The sequence below is a fragment of the Pleuronectes platessa genome, chromosome 6 (genome assembly GCF_947347685.1).
Source record: "Pleuronectes platessa chromosome 6, fPlePla1.1, whole genome shotgun sequence".
NCBI classification, from domain to species: Eukaryota; Metazoa; Chordata; class Actinopteri; order Pleuronectiformes; family Pleuronectidae; genus Pleuronectes; species Pleuronectes platessa.
Window position 1 is genome coordinate 24,282,753 of NC_070631.1, and position 21,679 is coordinate 24,304,431.

The window sequence follows — 21,679 nt, forward strand, 5'->3', positions numbered from 1 at the left end:
TTCACCATGTAAAAAATGAAACAATTATATAAGCTACATGGATGGGCTAAGAATTTTTAACTTTTAATCATTTAAAATCAGCACTCTAGGGTAGGTTTTTGCAATGAATGGATTTTGTCATTCAATTTATTAACGTTTATTGCTTATTTGTATTTTGTATGAATGATGTACATTCCTGGACGTTGGAAAATCTGAAGATGACGGACAGTAATGATATGGGGTGTTGAAATGGTTTCTCCCACATCCTGCCTCTTAACCCTCCCTAAAATTATTTTAGGGAGTTTTTTTTACTGGGGAGACATATAATGACTTCTTTCCAAGGAGATGTATTTGTCTTATCACCTTGTCAATCTGATGTAACAGCAGAGGAGAACAGTGCAGCTGTTCACCATGAAACTCACACACACATACACACACACAGTACTACAACACTGGCGCCATTAAATATGCATACCAGTAGGCTCAGAGTGAATACCTATTATCATATAATTATGATGATTATGAAAAAATGTATATGACAAAGATTTAAAACAGTTTTTTTAATCGTGACTTTCCTGTCATTTGAAACTCTGCTGCAGTTGAAAGAGCAGTCTTACATTTAGATGGATGAAATGCTTCATGGGAAATTATATTCTTCCACACTCTGATCCTACCCCGCTGACTTTATCTGCAGTAACAGAGCCCCACTCTGACAGAAAAGAGCTAATCCCTCCAGCTACACTACACTATGGCAGTGTCTGTTTCTCCTTATGCAGTAATTTAGAACAGTCTTCTAGTCAGCTAGCAGTGACTTACAACTGAATGTATACATGGAGTTGAGTAAGAGATAGTGAGTTGCAGACAACATTTTTATATTTCAAGCATAAGTATATAAGTTTCCTGATCAATTGTAATGAAGCATTACGGTTCAATCAGAAAGACTTTCTCCATGTCTCATTCATTCACCTTTCACTCTCCTCTTCTAATCAGCTCATTTCCTCACATCCTGAACATCATCCCACTTCCCAGCCCCAGTGTCTAGACCTCTGGAGTTTTCCTATACTATGCAGCCACTCCTTCAAACCTTGATGACATCATGTTGGGTCTAACCACTAAATAGACTCATTTAAATCACATTCATCTCTTACTGTACATGGCAATACATTTTGTTCATTCTTTAAATGGTGTTTCTCCTGATCAAATAAATAACATCACCTCTGAAATATCAGACTTGACAAATAGAAGAGTCTGTGAGGCTGTGGTGCTTTGAACTCAATGTCACATGATGACGTTTAGCGGGTATGTCACCATGCAAAGTAAAAAATGGCTAAAATTATTCCTTCTTTATTACAGGACTAATTCTACCGCCATGCTAGTGGCCCATCTTGTTCTACTGGGCACAGTAGTGCTTAAATGCTAACATCAGCAAGCCAACATATTCATGACAATGCTAACATGGTAATATAAGCATGCTAACATTTGCAAATTATCAAAAACTGCAAAGTACAGCCAAGCTGAATGTAATTAGTTTAGCAGGTATTTAGCCATAAACCAAACTGCTGGAATAAACTGCTAATGCTAATATACGTTCAGGAAGTAGTTCCAGGATTCATCCTCCTTGGATCATAAGTGTTTGAGAGATCAAATACTGCTTTCGTTTAATGTACGTGACTAACGTGGCTAAACATGCATTTAAAACTTGAGTGCTTTGATCTTAAAAAACCTAACTTTTGAAATAAGAAAACATTATTTAAGTTAATATAAAAGAAAACAGCACGTTTTATGTTTCGATAACAAAACCTGAGGGACAAAAATCTCGAAAGTCTCAGCATTTCTTTTAACCAATGCAAACATTCATACAATACAATGAAAATACCTGCACTAGATGATATAGCAATATACAGAGATTATTTTTTTCTTCATAACTAGGATTATAAATGAATAAAGGATTATTGTATAAAATTTGAAAGGCCAGTTGAACAAATGCTGGAACACAGAGAGAGGCAATCAGACAGAAAAGAAGCCTCCCTGACGTGCTTTCTCTCAGGCTGTGTATTATTCCCCTAAGGCTCGGCCGGTCGAATGCTTTCCATGTTAGAAGGTTAAGGTTCGAGTCAGGGTCGGGATGGGGTTATATTTTCCTAATTAATGAGGCAGAATAGGTTAAAGTCAGGACAAAAAAATGTTGTGATTTATTGTCTTTACAACAGCAGACATTAAATATGGATTGTTCAGCAGTGAAGGGGTCAGATCTCTCCACGGGGGCTAGTTGCATCGAGGTATTTATCAACAGGACAAGTCAACCTCTGCTGCTGCAGTGGAAACCGAGCTCGGGTTTCTGGGAACAGCTCTCATGTCCTGCCAGTCTAAACATGAGGGCCATGACAGCGAGGCTGTGTGGGAGAGAAACAGCTGCTTTTCACATCTCTCCATGGCTTCCACACAGCAGGGCCATGTTTCACAGCCCGCAGAGAAAAGCTGTTCCAGTCCATAATGTGTCACAGCTGGATAACAAGAGCTAATTGTGTCCAGTTTGATTTAAGGTGACAAATGTGAACAAATCCAACTAAAGAACAGGAGAGAATTTTCTGTGGAATAACTGGTTTTGCTTTAAAAATCTGTGTATGATTTCCCATATTATTGCTTGATTTAAACCTTTGATTGTATTGGTTGATGTATTTGATTATATATTTTAAATAAAAGCTTATTTAGAGCTTCTGTTACCTATGCTGTAGAGCTTTTAAGCTTTTATATACCCCTAAACTCAGGAACCATCTTGCTGCACAGTTACAAACAGTAGCAGGGATGTACGCTCTACATTAGCTGACATTATTCTATGGCCTATTTGATATGTAGGAAAAAAACGTCACACATTTTTTAAGTATTCATTATAAGGTGGTGATCACTGATAATATATATAATGTATTATATAAAAATAAGTTTAAACGACAGCAGGTCAGAGGGCTTCAGCATTTTCATTCACGGTCCATGAGGGTCGCAACATGTGTCTCAGACAACACCCAAATGTGGTTGGGTGATCGGATCTCAGGACGCAGTTGGGAAGCTTCAGACCTGTATCTATCTCTGACCACTTGTGATTGGATCACGGATGTTAATAGCAGGTCTGAACGAGGTAATGGTGTATCATCAGCTGCTGTTGAAAATATGTTTGTGTTAGTGTGACCTACTCTGGATGTCCGGGCTGTATGGATCTTCAATCCTGATGGCTGGCTCCAACACTCTGTAGATGACCTGGACCAGGGAATATCTATTGTTAGCATACATCACATTACATTACATTACATTTGAGACTTGAATTTTTAATTAAAAACAGTAGCACTTATGCAGCATGAGGGTTTGCACAGAAGATGTTGTGCTTTTTCTTGTGCAGAAATGCAATTGTTTTGTTTCTTTTTCTTGCCTTTATGCTTAACACTGCATGATTTCCAATGCAGCATCTGATAAACTGTAAACTCGTGTATGACCTTCTACATGATAAAGGAGGAGTGACTTGGCATTCTGGGAAATGTGCTTACTTGGTTCGTGGCAAAGTTAGACAGGAAGATCAGTCAAGTCTGTAGATTATAAATAGATATAAAGAGGGAAACAGCTTGCAAGGCTCTGATAGTAAGATCTGTCAGCCTCATCTTTAATTGTTACTTATCATCACATTATATCCAATTGGAAAGTTATTTGTGTGTTTGTCTGTTTGCGTGTAGGGTTACTCCCCTGAACCCTATATGGTCCAAAACTATACAACTAAACAACTATAGGCACACAAAAAAGAAAAAAAGGAAAACTAACTAGCCTACATCATTGTGGCATACATGTTTATTTAACACTCAGTATTAATTCATTAAGATAAAAAGGCACTTTGAATGACCATGTTTTAATGTAGAAATAAACTTGTTTGCCACAGTGTGGGATGTACTGCTCTGCTCTTATTCCATATTTAACGCAACCACTCAAAGATTTGTCTCTTGGCAGTCAGTAAAAACTAACTGCGCCATCACAAATATAACAAAAACTGTTTAAAAGTAAGGAAAATGATGGCAAACTTTCACTCTTTAGCCTCAGGATAATTCAGATATTTTCAATAAGAATGAGACGGAGTAGAATCATCACAGAGAGAAGGCTGTGACATGCTGCCCTCTCTCCTCTTTCTGCCCTTTTTCCTTTGTCAACTAAATGGGAGTCTCCCAACAGCAGCCAGAGACAAACCATTCACTTTTCAACACAATTTATTGTCGAGAATGGTAAACATTTTTTTACCAAAAAACATACATTTATTGCGGCTCAGCTCCGTTCGATCTACTTCCTCCTCTTGTGTTTCTGCTTCCTGTGGCAGCTCTGCTGCTGCCTTTTAATCCAGGAAGAGCAATTGGCCAACTAACCTCAGCTGTGCCCATAAACTCGACTGGTTTACATAGAGGTTCTCTGACAAGTGACCTCCACAACAACACTAAAGCACCAAGTAACCATGCCAACTAATGAGCAGACTCAGCTTGATGGCCTGGTCCAACAGGACAGCGTCCTCCTGAAGGAAACTCAGATAAAGCAAACTAGCAGCAGAGCCTTCATTTGCTCCATCACTATGTTCACTGCTTAACAAAATGAGTTGAAGAGAAAAGAGAAAGAGTGTGGGGTGCGGTGTGAGACCATGGAGCATAGCCTGTCCAAAAATTACAATAAAAAAGACAAATAGGCCGATTTAATTAAACTCCTAAAAGAGCTTAACTATGCAGCAGTTTTTTTCTGCTACAGTCTTTATGCCAAACTCATAGACTGAGAGTGGTATCAATCATCTAATCTACCTTTCAGATATGAAACTTCACATTCAAAATAAGCCTTACTTCCATATCAAAATGTATGTATTAGGAAATTAAACAATGAATGTCAAACTTTTATTTTAATTCACTAAAATAAACATGCTTTAGTGTTTGTGTTGTACAGCTCATTTGACCTGTCATTTAGGGTTATTTCTTGAATCAGTCGCTCACCTCTCCCTCTGTTGATGGCTCAATGTCAGAATAACGCGACTCACAGATGATATCATTAATGTTACGCAAAGGGCCCTGGGAGATTCCTGGGAAGGCAGCGGCGCAGTCGTGGGCGAAGTAGCGGTAGACCTGCCAGGTGCGACCGAAATCTGCCGAGCGTTCGATCAGCATGGCCGCTGGACGGAAGGTCTGCAAAACAAGAATGTCACACATTGTCAAAACACTTTTATCATTGTAAGTCATTCTTTTCAGCTTCGTGTAGATGAAGGTCAAGTTAATAAAACAGCTTTTATTTTTACCTTGTAGGTCATGATCAAGTGAGTGAAATGAAACTCTGCTTCCAGATCCAATTGGATAAAGACATCAGACTTTCCTGAGAGAGACACAAAGAGATAATGACACAGAGATACGTTTATATAAAGCTACATGCTTGTTTTGCCGGTTATTTTATCATCTTTAATCATATACACCTATTTTACATCTCTATCATCCATCTGTGACAGATGGATGATAGAGTTTAGTGGTTAGCGACAGTCAGTGAAGTAGCTTCCGTGCTCTTGGCTCTTGGCGAAATGGCGTCTTGACAGGAAACATTCAGTCTTGGCAGGAGAAATGTAGCGAGCAAGTTGGAAAAGCCCACGCACTTCCTGAGTTGTAGGGCATCAAAAATTCTGAAAGGCCACTTTACTCTGAAAACGACTTTCTCTCATGTTCTGTTAGCAGCACAAAGCCAAGAGGACTTTCCCATTCCTGTGTACGAATACATAAAAGCCACAGCACACGCATTTTACATCATACAAACTAAACACTGTAATCCAGTAACTTTTTAAAGAAGGGGACACACAACTCTTTTTAACACATTCAAATCACTAATTAAAAAACAGGTTACAGATGATGACGGTAATACATGCTTTGCAAAAACTACACACATCTATGCATCCTGGGGAAATCCCCAGTTTAAGATTTGCCGGTGAAGAAAGTGGCACACAGTATTTACCTGATGCAAAGAGTAATTGCAAATTAAGATCTTGCACACCATGTATCCTTAAAGACAGGTGTGAAGGATCAAAAACTCTTGACATGAAGAGAAAATAAATCTGGAGTCTGGTGGGGGTGTGAGGACGGGAACATTGTAGTATTGTAGTGAGTTCCACACTGTGGGATTCCGTGGTTTTATCTTCTGAAGCATGTATCCTCACTATAACTTCCTTTTAGCGTCTCTCAGCTCATTGAGAGTTGTGATAACTGTGGCCTCACAGCCTGCACCTCAGCCATGTAGAGCTCAACAGTTTGGTTCCAGAGTTAAAAATCCCATTAATTCTCTAAATATCGATTTTTATTATCTGTCAAATTCACTTGCAGAACCAGGGATATTCTAAAAGTGGGAGATCACCGTTATGCTTTATTGGAAGCCATGACTAAAAAAGGTGTTTTCTTATGTTAAAGGGTAAGCATTGTGTCCAGGTGTTTACAGATTTTTGCAGCTACTTAATTTAACATACCAACTGGAACTGTCTTCCCGGTAAATGCATGTAAACATACGCAAAAACAATACACCAGTAATCAAAAGTTGACAAAGGCACAGGAAGGAAAGAGAAGGAAGGGTGTGACCCAGTCGGACAGGAGGTAAAACCATAGACTGTATATGGGTAAAACAGAGGGATGGAGAGGGGGAGAAAGAGAGGTAGCAGGAAGGGAGTGATTGGATAATTCAGTCAATATTGAGCCTTTCTAACTGAGAAGTCGTGGAAAAAGTCATACATACTCAACTGAGAGGAGAAATGAAACAGACACACACCTGCAGCTGACACTCACTAAATGTGCCTTATAATGGATGCTTGTACGCATGCAGCTCCAGGAAATGACCATTCAAACTAGTGAGTGCAAACAATCAAAGCACTGTAATCTATATCAAATAGGCCAACTGTGCACAGTGCCACTTTCAGCAGAGAAATGCCAGAAAGATGCCATGGAAAAGGAGTAAAAATAGTCGCTAAACTTCCTGTCCCCCTGCTCCATCTTTGATAGTCTGTGTTCTATTCTGGGTCCTGGCACAGTGCTGTCATCAGCAGCACTCCATTACAGTGTCATGGCTCCCAAACAGCTGCACTGAGCCTTGTGTCCAACACAGAGCTCAGCACTCACTCATTGACATGGAGATTTATGGAAACCTGGAAATACACCAGTTTAACGTATGTACCGTCCCTCACTCTGTTCCATCATCTTCCAATTTAATCTCTGCCTCAGAACGTTTCTCCTTCCTCTGTCGTCCCCGTCTCCTTACTCTGCTGAGAGGTCAGATCTAAACCTACCCTGTCATTAAACTCATCTGTAACTGGTCTGAGGATGTTGGCATCAGTGTTTCGTTCTTTTTCCTATTTTTTCTGTATAATTTCTGCTTCAGAATATCCACTCAGTTGCCTTTTTATATCTCCTCCCCTCTATCCTGCCTCTATTCCTCTAATAGTAATAGCTTTCATATACAATTAAAGGTCAAATTAACTAATTGATTGTCATTCTGTTATACCAACTTTGGCAAAGCCAAATTGAAACATCAGTATGATGTCTGTGTTGCTGTCAAGGTTCACAGAGAATTTAACTTAAGTTGGTTACATCAATTCTAAAAGAGTTTAGGTTAAAAGAAAAAAGAAAGTCTTGCAGCTTTGTACTTGAGCAAAAGATTCAAATATTACTCAGCCTTTATGATAGAAGAAAACCCTTCTCAGGTTGTGTTTTGACAGAGAAATTAACCCAGTCATCTACTTATGTAGCTGCTATGCTGTCTGAACTAAAGCAAAGCTGATGTAGCAGAGGAGAGGATAAGGGGTGTTTTTACCAAACATAATGATGTCACAGTGAGGTTGACCTTCAACCTATGAATTTTTCTTTTAATCCTATCAGAAAATTGTATGAAATTATGATTTGGGTTATGGTCAAAAGCCTTTTGATTTGTGAGCTTTCTGACCTTTGACCACCAAAGTCTGATTCTTTGTTGAATCGCACTTAGCACAAACGTGCCCAAGGCGTCCCTGAGTGATCATTTTTGAAAGAATCAAATGGACATACTGAACGTCCAAAAACATAATATCTGCAGTCACTGATGTTGAGGCATAAAAACTAATTGAAAAAAGTCACCTGATTTGTTCAGATGTAGTCGCATAGATTAGAAACACATGCATTTGCAGGCGTGTTAGTATGGAAAGGGATTAAAACTGATATGGAGTCAAAATGCATGTGTTTTAGTTTATTAAATGCCATTTTCAAATGAAGACGTAGTAGTATGAATGTTGCTTGTGGGTCAGTGCAGAAAATGAGCCTTCTCACCATTCTCAGATTGCCACCAGGACTTCTTGCGGTGAGGTTTGAAGGCGGTGATAACGTTGTCTATCCGGTGATTGATCGTGTTGTAGACAGGGTCATATGGCCGTCTAGAGTCACAGTCGAAACACTTCTTCTCATCCTTCAACAGTACAGGGAGAGGTCAGTGTCAATAGGTCAGTGTTTCGGGGTCAATGAGAAAGACAAATATCCCAAAGACAGGCAAAAACTCAAATTTGTGTTCAACTGACCTGAAGATGACTGACGATACAGTACTGCTCTTTTCTCCTCATCCCACATGAAGATGAGGCCTTCAGATTCTTCTCTCTTCCGACCAGCAAGTCCCCTGTTGCCGGGTAGCAGCTGCCATGAGCGCAGCCGTGGGCGTAGTCAGGCACCTGGGCAGCGGCAGCAGCCACAACTGTGAGGGAGAAAACAGACAATTAAATTGAGTGAAATGACTGATATTCAGCGCTGATTCATGAATTTACATGCATATAAAATCGCAATTGAAATCAACCCCCTTTTTTTCAGTTGTAGAAAAAGACACAAGATGTAAAGCTCTTATCACATCCTGAGGAAGAAAGACTCCAGGATGGGGAGTACTACAAGAAACTCAAGAACTTAATCTGTGGATGTCTCACACACAAAGTCAGAATTTAAGTCAGTTCTTCACAGTGCTTTAGACATGAAGAGGTGAATAAGGTGCAGACTGTCTTTTAAAGGGATAGCACAACAGCGCTTTATATTTATGCTCATACATACTCAATTCCACTCGAAGTTTGATTAAATACACCTCATATTTGTGATCATATACGGTTCATATTTCAGATATAAGTACTGTATTAATGAATCTATTCTCAAGTGAGCATAGTCAGAGTCCAGTTATCTTTAGAAAGACTTTGATTGGGTGATTTGTGCGCAATTTTAAAGGTGTATTCCAGGACACTGGGACATCACTGCACATCTGACCACACCCACCTTAAGAAATCTGTCATGTTTAAGTAATTTCATTTCAACATCATAGAAGTGACAACTAATGAGGCACTGAAGCCATTAATGGCCATATGTTATATGTTATCATGTCAACCACAGAAAATCTTGGATAATTGGTAAAAAAAAAAAGAAAACATCACGATAACTTGATTGGGTATATAGCCGCCATTAAATTGTTTTAACTTTATTCTGTTTGTAGATGAAGACATGTTGTAGATTTGCTCATCTGAAAAATGCACGGCTAACATATTAAGCATGGTGTCAATTAGTTTGGAGGAAAAAAAAAACTAACCGACGAGCGAATATCGACCCATAATTCCCCCTGTCAAATGGCTGACTAAAATTACATTTTTTCTTTATTATTTTCTTTATAGAAACATAATTAAGGTCATCGACCACAGGATTATGGTCTGGAGACTGACCCCCTCCCCCCACACACCTACACGGCTACTGCTTGATCAAGAGTTGATCCAATGTTGGGAACACATCAAGTGGGAGCGGGATTATCTCAAGGAAACCCTGCAGGTTAACAGGCTCTGCAGTCTGCAGGGTTCCCAAACAATTGACCTGACATGAGGCCCCGGCTACCGGCTAAATCTAGAAACTCCCCAATGCAGGTCAAACAGAGGTTGACTTATACCAGCAAGGTTGGAAGTTTAAGATCTCACATATTGATGATTAAATATTTAGTCATCGCTCAAACTAAAACATGATGTGACATAAAAGTAGAGAAGCATTTTAAGAGATAGTGTGTCTGTCTGTGATTAAAGGCACCTGAGCCCTGTTGTTACTGAGGAGCTGTGCTATGTGTGGGAGTTAAAATAAACCTTATAAACCTATGACATCCTGCAGAAGCTGTATTACATTCCACTGGACATCTTGATGAGAACTTCTCCTCCCACAGACCTCTGGGTCCTGTCGTCTGTGTGTGTGTGTGTGTGTGTGTGTGTGTGTGTGTGTGTGTGTGTGTGTGTGTGTGTGTGTGTGTGTGGGTGTGTGTGTGGGTGTGTGTGTGTGTGTGTGTGGGGGGGGGGGGGGGTGTAGCTATGACGAAATCTGGTATGAGGAGGGGGAACCAGGGGTTCGGCTGTCAATATATAGTCTGTCAACAACAGGTGTTTATAATCCTCCCTCTATACTATCTAGACATATATATATATATATATGTCTAGATAGTATAGACATATAGTATACTGCTATATATATATATATGTGAAAATATGCAACATTTAAACACGTCAAGTGAATCAAATTAACAGGGTTTATATTCACATTCCAGAACAGATTGAAAAAGTCAAGGCCTACATCAGTCTGTGTTATATCATCAGTGTTAAACATTCACACATACACAGCCCATAACTCACTGCTTCATCTGAGTAGCCTGTTGCAGCAGGGTAGTACTCCTTATACATTACAAAAGTCCTTATGTCAATCTGAGTGCCGCTAAATACACAAGACAAATTGAGCAGAGTTAAATATTGTTTAAATGCTAAATTATGTTTTATGCAGAAATTATCATACAAAGAACTAAAATTGCATTCAGTATAGGCTATACCGCTGCCAAGGCCTATCTTTTGTGAAACCAGGTTTAAATTCACTCGATCCAGAACCGAATTTGAATTTGCACCATATTAATAATTATTATTATTGTTACACACACACTCATTAATATCAGTACCCTGCCTGACCTTTTATCAAGATCCATGAATTATTCTCTGAGAATTGGACAAAAGTGTTGAAAACTGTTTTTCCTGGATGCGCCCCCTGATCCAGATCCACACAAACTTTAATGGGTTTTTTCCTGGGTTAGGGTTAGGGTCAGCTTTTTGAAATACTATTTATTAGTTAGCCTGTATCCTACTTAAATAGATTGTAGGATCTTTTGTTGCAAGCTAACTTTTACTAGATAACCATGAAGCTTAAGACATCCCTATAGGCAAGTCTTAACACATGGCAGACGTCTTGGTATGATGTCAGCTTTCTCTGTAATTGTGTGCTTCTGAAAGTGAGATTTCATAACTTTTTAATGCTGACAGGCATGAAGGGAGACGGCCTGCTGTACCTGCCAGAGTCTGGACGCTCTCAGGATGCTCACTGATTAACGTAGACAGAGACATCTTATTATCACAGCCTGACGCTGCAATCAGGATTTGACAGGAGGCCTGCTGGGAACTGTGTGGAGGAGGAGTTCACATGGACACAAACACAATCCTGACCCACACGCTTGAGGGAACCTGTGTTTGCCTGGCATCTGGACAAGGCTCAGGTTTGTACCAGCATAGTGAGTAACAGGTCGGTATAAGATGTGTGTCACACTAACACACCTGCAGCAGTACAGCCCCTCTAATTTTCAAGTGAAATCAGTCATCAAGTATGTACTTGTTGACTACGCAAAGACATTTATTAGACTTACAAATACAAGGTAGCGATCTGAGCTGCTCAGCACTTATCATTATCAGCACAATTGACATGACAGCCCTTGATAATACAGGCCTGAGGTCATTCTGTTATCCTTTATCTAACTGTGGGAGACGGAGAGGAAGAGAGTGTGAACAAACAAACAGAGCAGGTCAGATGGCTGACTGGATTTGAGGAAAAAGAGGTGGAGACACAGTGCAGAGCTGTCGTACAGACAGACAGTGGGAAAACCCATACAGACGCAACTTGATATCTAAACTACTGGCACACTATCAAAGGTGTGTGTGCATGTGTGTGTGGTGAGATCAGTGAGGAGCGGGAGTGGGGCAGACGTCTGATGTGTCACCTAATCATTGGTTTTCATGTTGTCTTTTATCTTTGTGTGTTTTCTGTCTGAGTTAACCTGCACAGTCTTCACAGCTCCACGCATAGCACCAGTGCTGGCTGTGGCTCAGGAGGAAAAGCGGTTCGTATATTAACCAGAAGGTCGGCGCATCTGCCCCACTCCCGTTCATTCTGTGTGCCGAGTTGTCCGTGGGCAAGACACTGAAGATTAAGTGTTGCCCATAGATGCACTGCACTGTATGTGTGAGTGTGTGGCAGAAACTGCTCTGTAAGGAGCTTTGAGAGGTCATCAAGACTAGAAAAGCTCTACATAAATACAGACCATTTACCAGGTGAACTGACATAACTACAGTGTAAAGAGGTTATGCCATTTTTCCTTAGGAAGGTGATTTTTTTACTCTATCTCTATGTTAACTATGGTGTGTGCTGCATTATAGAACAACTCAGTCTGTTTAAATGTCTATGATTAGGAATATAAACAGTGCAGCTGATGAATCGTTTCTTGTTATTGTAACACTGATGCTGTAACACACAGGCCTGACAGGGTGATGACGCCAGAGTCATATAGTTGACGGTGATCAGACCACTGCTGCCTTGATGTAAACCAGAGAGGAAAGCAGAGGCTAGGGGAGGTTAGGAAGGTATGCAAATAGTGGAAGGTGGTGTCTATCACTTGGTGGTATTGAAGGCTCTTTAAAAATACTAAGAGTGTAGGTTTCAGAGTAGAGGCTCTAACTGTGCAAGTGCAGTATGAGCAGCAGGAGCAGGTGAAGGATAAAAAAGGGTCAAGAGAGGTGCTGATAAGGGCTTCAAGATGCCATTTGCCACTTTTCTTGCACGACATATTGTGTAAAATATCCTTTTAAACCTTAGTTTGTGTACACCACTCTTAGTTGGTGACAAGCCCTAACAGGAGAGTGTTATAGATCTCATCCAAATTTTAGCAAGACACAGAATAAGTTAATCTCCAAGAATATAAAGCTGTTCCAACTTGAACTCAACACAGTTTGGTTCGGACACATTCACACCAACACAGAAATGTAGGAAGCCCTAATCACCAAGGTGTGGATCGTGTTCTTCATCATGAGATATCTGTATACTAAATGATTTTATTTTCATTTTTGCGTCTATCAAGTGAATCTGCTGTCATGTTCTCACATTGGTTAATTGGCATATTCTTAATAGATTTTACAAGAGGGCAGGCATAACAAATCCAGGAGAAAGTCCGGAGCCTCTCACTCAGCCATTTGTGTTGTCATATGCATCCCCTCCAGAGAATGTCAGGAAATGATCCAGACGCTCTTTTGTCTGAAGCGCTTTCTTTGAATCAACAGTTATGTCCCAGAATCAGCTGTCAGGGGATGTATTTAATGTTTCTGTTGTGGCTAAAAGGTGAGTCCACAAAAATTGTTGGCCTCCACTTCTTAAACTACACAATCTTCTTTTATTACCAATTAATAGCTGTTTTTGAAGCAGAATGTGGTGTAGATGATAAATATGAATGGTTTCATTGTTTCTGTGTAAATTGTGGTAGTAGAATGAACTTAGGGAGGTTGGTTGGACAATGTGAAGATTTCGTATCATTCTCTAGGATTTCTTTGACTGATATCAATGAGTTGTAGGTGGAATACCATATAACATGTAGCTGACACTCAAATATATGATTCAATGAACCCAAGACATCACATTTCTGGGCCGCAGGTGGGTTTATAGTGGTTTAAATGGCTGGTCTCTGTGATTGAAGAGTGGGCATGCAGTCTACCAGGAGAGTAGAGGTTGTGGGGCAGGGCTTTTGTTACTCTCCCACCATCTGATACTGAAAAGTTAATCTTGTAGCTTCAAGGACAAAAGGCAAAGAAGTGATGTAGTTTCTTTACTTTTCACTTCACTCTTACTTTCCTCCCTTTCCCCATAAATGGAGAGGCGGAGAGGAATGTAGGCTGACAGCTGAGAGAAGAGAAGGGGGCGGCGATGGTACTGCTGGTGTCTGTGTGTGTGCGTGTGTGTGTGTGTGTGTGTCGGCAGGGTTGGGAGTCTCACCTCACAAAATACTCCTGTTCATCCATCCATTAGCCTGTAACAGTGGGCTTTGCACTTTCACCCTGCACTATATTGTGCACTATTCCGCTTGCTTAGCCTCTTATAGCCAGACATCACATTAAGGTTTATTATTGAGCAGCTTTAAACACCACATGCGTGTTAATCTTCATATAACAGCACTAAGACAAGCGTCACATACAGTGTTAATGTGGCAGCTGTTAAAGCCATCAAACAAGTGACAAACTCTCCATCTATTCTCGGCTAAAAGAAAAGACATGACATCATTATGCTCATGCTACAGGACAGTGAAATGTGACTCTAAGCCAGCACGTCTTCCACATGAGTCAATGCTTTAACTGTCAGAGGCAGATACAGAATGCAGTCTACAGGGCACCTTGTTGCAATGCTCATTCCCATAAATGAATTCTACTCACTGCAGAACAGAGGTGTTGTTTTTCCCTTCTACAAAAAAAAGACAACAGAGAAAGTACAGCTCTGTGTTTGTCTGCTCAAACGCTGAGTATATGATTATCTATTTTATTTTACAATGCAACAGATTAAATAAACTCAAAAGAACAAATCGGAGTATAATCAGATGATGTGAAAAGAAAAAGGAAAAGCTTTAATGTGGTGGCAAATAAATAACTGAATAGCAAATGTTCGTACCATTATAGCACACGTGCCTTAAGCAGCAGGTCCCTGATTCAACTCCCAGCTGGCTGGAACATTTACTGTATATTCACCAAATATCTCATCTAAAGAAACCAACTTTTTTTATACAGTACTGTATCATAATGTTAGAGGAGGGAGCTTGGCCTAATAATCAATGTTATTTCTTTATTTCCACTATTCATCACTTTGTGAAGTTGCTGACTTTTTACAGAGGAACAGCTTTAGCACCAGTCTCACTTTACAGCACTGAGTAATCAGTGAATACATTTACATGGATATCAATATTCTATTAAATGGACAGCAATATTAATCTGCAGTATTAAAGAGCAATATTCTGATATTAACCGAAGTGAGACAGTTTGAATAACACACTGCCTGTAATCAACATTTTTAGATTTTCTGAATAAGGTCATATTCAGAATAAGCAGTAGTCAAATTAGGACATGTATTCCAACCTTAGATGCATTATGTAGACATGTATTCTACTTATCACATCATAATGACCTACTGAAGCTACCAACTGCTTGACGACGCAAGCCTTGTGCACAGGATGCTATGAAGAAGTCACTTTTCTGGGGTAAGGGAAATTTATATAATTTTATTTAGATTTTTGACGGTTGTGTTACGCAGCACCACAACCATCGTCAATGACTTTTAGGTGAATGATGCTCTTCCCTGCAGAGTTCATGGACTTATAGACCTATGGTGGCCTGTTAACTTTCGAAGAACCGTTTCGTATTAATTTGTCAACCATCTGTATCCATGTGATCCCTCAGAGTCACCAACTCTTCCAGCTATATGTGTGTGTGTGTCGGGGGAAGACAGGAGCAGGGATGTGGCATCCACATGACACATTCCGCTGGAACCAACCGGCGAAACACAGTTTGCTGTCACATCGACCAGCTTCAACAATGTCGGAAACCAAGCTGAACAAACAAACAGATACACAAGAAAGCACACGGGCATACCATGTTTGCTCAGGCAGGAAGCAATGCTGGGGGGGGGGCTCAACCCATACAGGTTGCTTAGGATATCAAAATGACAGCACGGCCAGATCAAGTAGGTGCCAGGCCATCAGGGCAGTGAACTGACCAGAATAGCATCATTTTAACACAGGGTATGATCTACATGCCCAACCTGAACGAGTGTGGGACTGGAAGTCGGCACGGATATGTTTAGCATGCACCATCTGAGAAAAGTCAACAGCCTTTTATTTTTAACCCCTCTCAGTTAACTAGTTTACATTCTCCCTTGCTGTGTCTCGTCCTCTCTTTGCACTGCACTTAGATGATGGATGGGGTAACTTCCACAGCCAAACACCCAGCTGTTCCCCCCCCCCCCCCCCCCTCGCCTCTTTATTAATGCCAGCTCTCGCTTCCCATCTATCTTCTCTCCTAATGTCTCCTCCCTCAGCAGCTCAGACTCCTCTGTCTGCCCTGCCGTTCACCCTCATCACTTCTTTCATCCTCCCTTCCTTAATCAAAACCCAGGAGCTCGCCTCTAACAAACGTCCTCCGACCTTAATGACTATACTCATTAATCACTTTAGAAACTGAGGAGTAGATGATGTCCAAAACAGTTCTGTCACTATTAGTGTGAAAAGTGGTGGCAGAACTACAGACCCACAGCTCGAGAGAATTGCACAGACATTTTCCAGTATGATTTTTGGTCCTCCTGGTCCACATGACAATCTCAATTGTGAGCTTAACATGAGTAATTTCAACATTTTCTTCTTCCTGCTACTTATTCCTATTAGGTTTCTGCAGGGAGTTCTGTAAATGCTCTAATGTTGTGTTGTGCCCCATGGTTTAGTCCAGTGCCTCCAACCATTAAGCCTTATCAACCACAAACCAGGCATTTAGTTCCATTGCTTCAGAGATGCATACGATATCAGTTAATGATCTGATCCACTCCAAACTTCTTGTAAATTGCATTTCGTACTCTATTGAATGGTTCGAAATTACTTCAGGTTAAGGAAAACAACATTTTTGGTTTAAGAAGCTGGCCAAAAGAGGCAATCTAATTTTTTATCTATGCAAGAACATTGTAAAAGTCAGACCACTTCTCTCACAGGACAATTACACTCAACAATGCTCAGTTTGGACTTCCTGAAAACCTCAATAGACATCTTGACTGCAGATATTCCTCTTATCTTAAATAAGTTCTCTGTAACCTATAGAATTAATTGATTTTAAGGTCACTGTTCTCGATTTGTTCCATTCCGTCTCATCTCATCTGTTCCTCACTTCAGGACTCAAGTCATCAGTAATAGGGCATGTAATACTCTGGAACAGCGTCTCTGTTTAAAAAATGTGTAACTCACATCATACTCAACTAATTTAAAAGACAATAACAAAACAACCGCACAACTTGAGGTTATGTGGAACTGATAAGGTAATTCTTAATTTAAGTTCCCAAGTAGAGGATGCAGGTCATGTTGGTATAGTTTACGATTCATATATCTATGCTTCTGTATTCAAAGTCCGTCCCAAAAGACTATCCCTTCCTTACATCATATAAGTACATTTTATTCTATATTTTTACATTGTGGTAGACTTAGAGTCAGTCTCAAAATTCGAATATTTTCCTCAAAGTTCAATAATTTCCCTCATAATTCGATAATTTTCCCAAAATTCGATAATTTTAAGCCTCCTGATAGTTTTAACTATTTCAGTTACTTGTTTCATATTTTATGACAACCGCTGCAGAGAATATTTCGGAATCTGTCCGGAAAAAGGAAACACATCCTTTTGACTTTAAGACCTGGATTTGTGTTTGAAAAAAATCCAGTACTTTTATTTGGCCTGACATGCTCTTTGACTCCCTCAGCTGTCTCTGAGTGTGTCTGCGCGGCTCTCAGACAGCCCGACAGAGGGTCTCAGTGAGTGAGGCCAGACGCTGGCCATTACACAGGCTGTTATATTAACAAGGCCTGGCAAGAGAGGCAGCTGGTCCCGCTGGAGCGGACATTCACATTCCTGTCCCATCCCGGAGCTGTCTGACTCACTCTGTTGTGAGAGACGAAATATGAAACAAGGCATCATGAGCAACAGGTGGACAGTGGACAGTGGGCACTGAATGGGAATCCTGCCCATCCTGCGTCTGCCCAGCTTTCATTCCCACATGTCTGCAGTTACTGGAGATTTACTCACACTTGCATAAAGAAATGTCACATTTCAAGTTTTGCTGACCTCTATGTTGACTCTGGGAAAACACAGGCTTATTAGTGTGTATCTTGAGACCATGAATAAAAGTTACAAATAACTTTGACACAGTTTTAAAAAACTAATGCTGAGCCCGTTATATCTCTATGTCAATATCTTATGATCTTTCGGTCCTTAGCTCTAAAGAGAGATCTATCCATAACTTCTGCTGATGGTGGGACCACCACAAACAAGGGGACAAGAGTGCAGCTACAGGCTTGAAATTTAACAAAGTGCAAAGGGACTTAAATGATTACGATGATTGTATCTGTTAAATTCTGGCCACATGCTTCCTGAAGCTGAATTAATCCACCAAATAAGAGGCACACATGGCCGTCAGATGTTGGGTGCAGCCGGTCGGGCCAGCGGCCTATCCATCGGTTACTCAGCCGTACAGAGAGAGCTGCAGCGGGTTTGGTTAGTGATTACGAGGTTGTGTGTTTGCCCTGGTGCTCAGCAGCTGCTCTGAGAGACGAGCGAGTGCTGAGCAAAGTGCAGATGTGTTCGCTGTAGGTGCTACTCAGAGCCACTGCTGGAGAAAATCTGGCTTCACTTAGACAAAACTACCGGACACGTGGGACTTGTCATTACTCCGGGCATGTGTCTGTCATGTTTGCATGGGTGCTTTTGTTCCCTGCATGCCTTCCACAAATTTGGAACATTAAAATAATCTTTCTCTTTGTTGTGTGTACACAATTGTACTTAATTACAAATACTTGTGGCTGTGTTTTTTTAATTGTTAACAGAATATTTGTGTTGTGATGCATTTATGGGGTCAAGAATGTAATTATAGTGACTAATATGACAATTAAATGGTGGAATTGTCTTCCTGTGTTAGAGAAATGTATAATTTAGCTACACAGGGCAGTGTGTGTGTGTGTGTGTGTGTGTGTGTGTGTGTGTATGTGTGTGTGTGTGTGTGTGTGTGTGTGTGTGTGTGTGTGTGTGAGGTCTGTTGGCTTTATGTTTACCCTGAGAGAGGTGAGAGGTGACAGAGAATAGGAGAAAACCAATCTGACAAACTACTTGGACAGTACTTAACAATACTGGATGTGTTTTTCCAAGAAATTTTTTGCATTTTAAAAACTAGTACAGGGATTGATCCACAGAAAGTTAAGACCTGTTGCTGGTCTCAGTCCACAGAACCCTTGATAGCCTGTTGTCAATGGGTTGTTATCAAGATCGAAAAACTAACCAGGTTTGATGATTGCCTGCTGCCGCTGCTACAGAGCGCTGGTCGCTTGTTTATTCAATATTTATTAATATTATAAAAAATCGCACTAAATTCAGCGCTGCGCTTCTTTGGGTCCTTAATAACACATGTCAAGTGTTAAGCGGATAAGATGATGGGTTCTCAAGATATGTTTTCCACAGATGGACAGACAAACAAATGTTTTTCGATATGATGACTGACAGATGAGCACTGATTTAACGTTTTCATTGCAACCAAGATGGCTGTCACCGATGACAGTGTAGGTCTAAATCTATAAAACATGATGCTACTTCGGGCTAAAGTTACACTACAAAAACATGCAGGCTTTTAACCCAATCGCAGGTCAGTGTCAAACACACTGACCTGCAACACACACACACAAGACAGCTGGACTATGTTTACAAGCCACACGTTTTATTAGACCGTGTTTGTGTGTGTGTGTGTGTATGTGTGTGTGTGTGTCTGTGTGTGTGTGTGGGTGGGTGTGTGTATAATTACAGGGCTACAAGATGAAACCACCACACAGTGTGGGTAGAGGTCACCCCGTCTTTTATGAAAAAATCAGATTCTGAAATAACTCAAGAAAATAACATTAATTCCCTCTCTCCTTCCACCTTCACTCCCTCAATCCCTTCCTTGTTCTCTGACTTCCTCCTTTTTCCTTCCTTTCTTACTTCCTTGTTCTGTGACTCCCTCCCATTTTTCTTCCTTCCTTCTTTTGTAATTGCTGCTTGTCTGTTACGTGTGGAAGTGCCTCAGTGAACAACACAATTTGTTATTCCCCTGCTATTAGACTTGGCCTGCGGCCTTCAGGAATCAAATGAATCTAAAATGAATGTGCCAGAGTTAAAGTGAAACTGCAGCAGAGCATGCAGCATGTTACTAATTGTTTCTCATGTCCTGACTGTACTTCTTTGTGTAATAACAATACACTACAGTTTATTTTTTCCCTCATTCTCTTCTCTTGAGGTGGGTTTATCTTGTCTGGTCTGTTAGGACACACAAAATCCCACTTCAAACATGTGACAAAAAGTAAAGCACTGATTATATTTTACTTATACTCTGTATACTGCGGTGGAGCACTGTCGGGTTCCTGATTCCTAAAATACATCATCTACAGCTGCTTTCAGACCTGCACTGAACCCTGAATTTTTCCAGAGGCACTGTACGTGAGAACATAAATGTCAGAGTACCTTGCTCCGAACATTATGCGTAACTTTTCCTGCCAGACCCCTAGTAACTCATCAGAGTTAGACCATGGGAAAGGCAGGAGGAAAAATGTCACAGTGAGTGGGTGGCCTTCATGATGCTTCGAGTCAACGCGTGAGACCCAGACAATCTACTGCTTCGCTCTTCATATGTGAAAGGAACACTCTGGAAAATGTCCAGACCCAATTTTCATAATTTGGTCTGCATTTTTAAAATCAAGCGCAGAATAGAAAACAAAAGCCCTCATTACATCATTTACACCACTGACATGTCAAATTGTCGTCGGTGAAGCAGGCCATATTGTTGTGATGTATTAGGATGTGTTTCAACAGTGTGTATGTAGATGTACTTTTTAAAAAGCTGGTTGACAACTGCAATATTAACACTAGTTCACTAGTTACTGTCTTTACTGTGGTACTGTTCACCTCCTCACTGTCAGCACCTGCCTGGCAGCTCCATTCAGGTTCACCAGAGTACCAGCCACCCCATTGTTTTCAATGTGACCAGCTCTGTTTCATATTCCTCCTCCCTGCCCCTTCCGCCTGCCCTTCAAGTCCTCCTCCTCCTCCTCCTCCTTTATCTCCAAATCCTCTATTCATCCAGAAAAGCCCCTGCCAACAGGACGGGGAAACCTAGCTCACCGTCTTTTCATGTAAACAAACCTGTTGCTTCTCTCTCAGCTCACTCCGTCTCCCTCTGCCTAAAGTTTTGTCTCTCTCTTTTCTCTTTGTCCGTATTCTATCCAACCCATTATATTTTTCGGCCTCTCTCTCTCTCTCTCTCTCTCTCTCTCTCTCTCTCTCTCTCTCTCTCTCTCTCTCTCTCTCGCTCTCTCTCTCTCTCTCTCTCTCTCTTTCTCTCTCTCTGTCTCTCTGTCTCTAGCTCTCTCTCTCTCTCTCTCTCCCTCTCCCTCTCCCTCTCCCTCTCCCTCTCCCTCTCCCTCTCTCTCTCTAGTGCCGGTGGTTAGTAGGCTTTACCGCACTATTGTTCTGGTATCTGCACATTTCCGGAGGCTGGTGCTTACAAAGGCCTCAGGAACACACTGGCTCACCCCCCACCCCCAACCCTTCACACAAACACACACACACACACACACACACACACACACACACACACACAGAGAGAGACCTGCAAGAAAGGTGCATTACAGAGGATTTACTTTGCATCATGAGGCAAACCCTGATCCTGTTTCATGTTAAGTTTCCCGTCCTTCTATCCTTCCCACTTCCTTCCGTCCTCCAGAAGAATACTGAGCTGGCTCCTCCCTCAGCTTAACTCAACCACGC

General features: G+C 40.9%; 1 protein-coding gene across 1 annotated transcript in view; it reads right to left on the reverse strand.

Annotated features, from left to right (window-relative positions):
- Positions 1 to 21,679, reverse strand: part of lamb2 (laminin, beta 2 (laminin S)) — a 45,110-nt gene that overhangs the window by 20,090 nt on the left and 3,341 nt on the right. The window contains exons 3-7 of the mRNA XM_053425335.1: positions 8,549 to 8,718; positions 8,304 to 8,439; positions 5,279 to 5,352; positions 4,980 to 5,168; positions 3,168 to 3,231 (exon numbers count right to left, since the gene is read on the reverse strand). Coding sequence (XP_053281310.1) covers positions 3,168 to 3,231; positions 4,980 to 5,168; positions 5,279 to 5,352; positions 8,304 to 8,439; positions 8,549 to 8,718 — 633 coding nt within the window. The remainder of the gene's footprint in view (positions 1 to 3,167; positions 3,232 to 4,979; positions 5,169 to 5,278; positions 5,353 to 8,303; positions 8,440 to 8,548; positions 8,719 to 21,679) is intronic.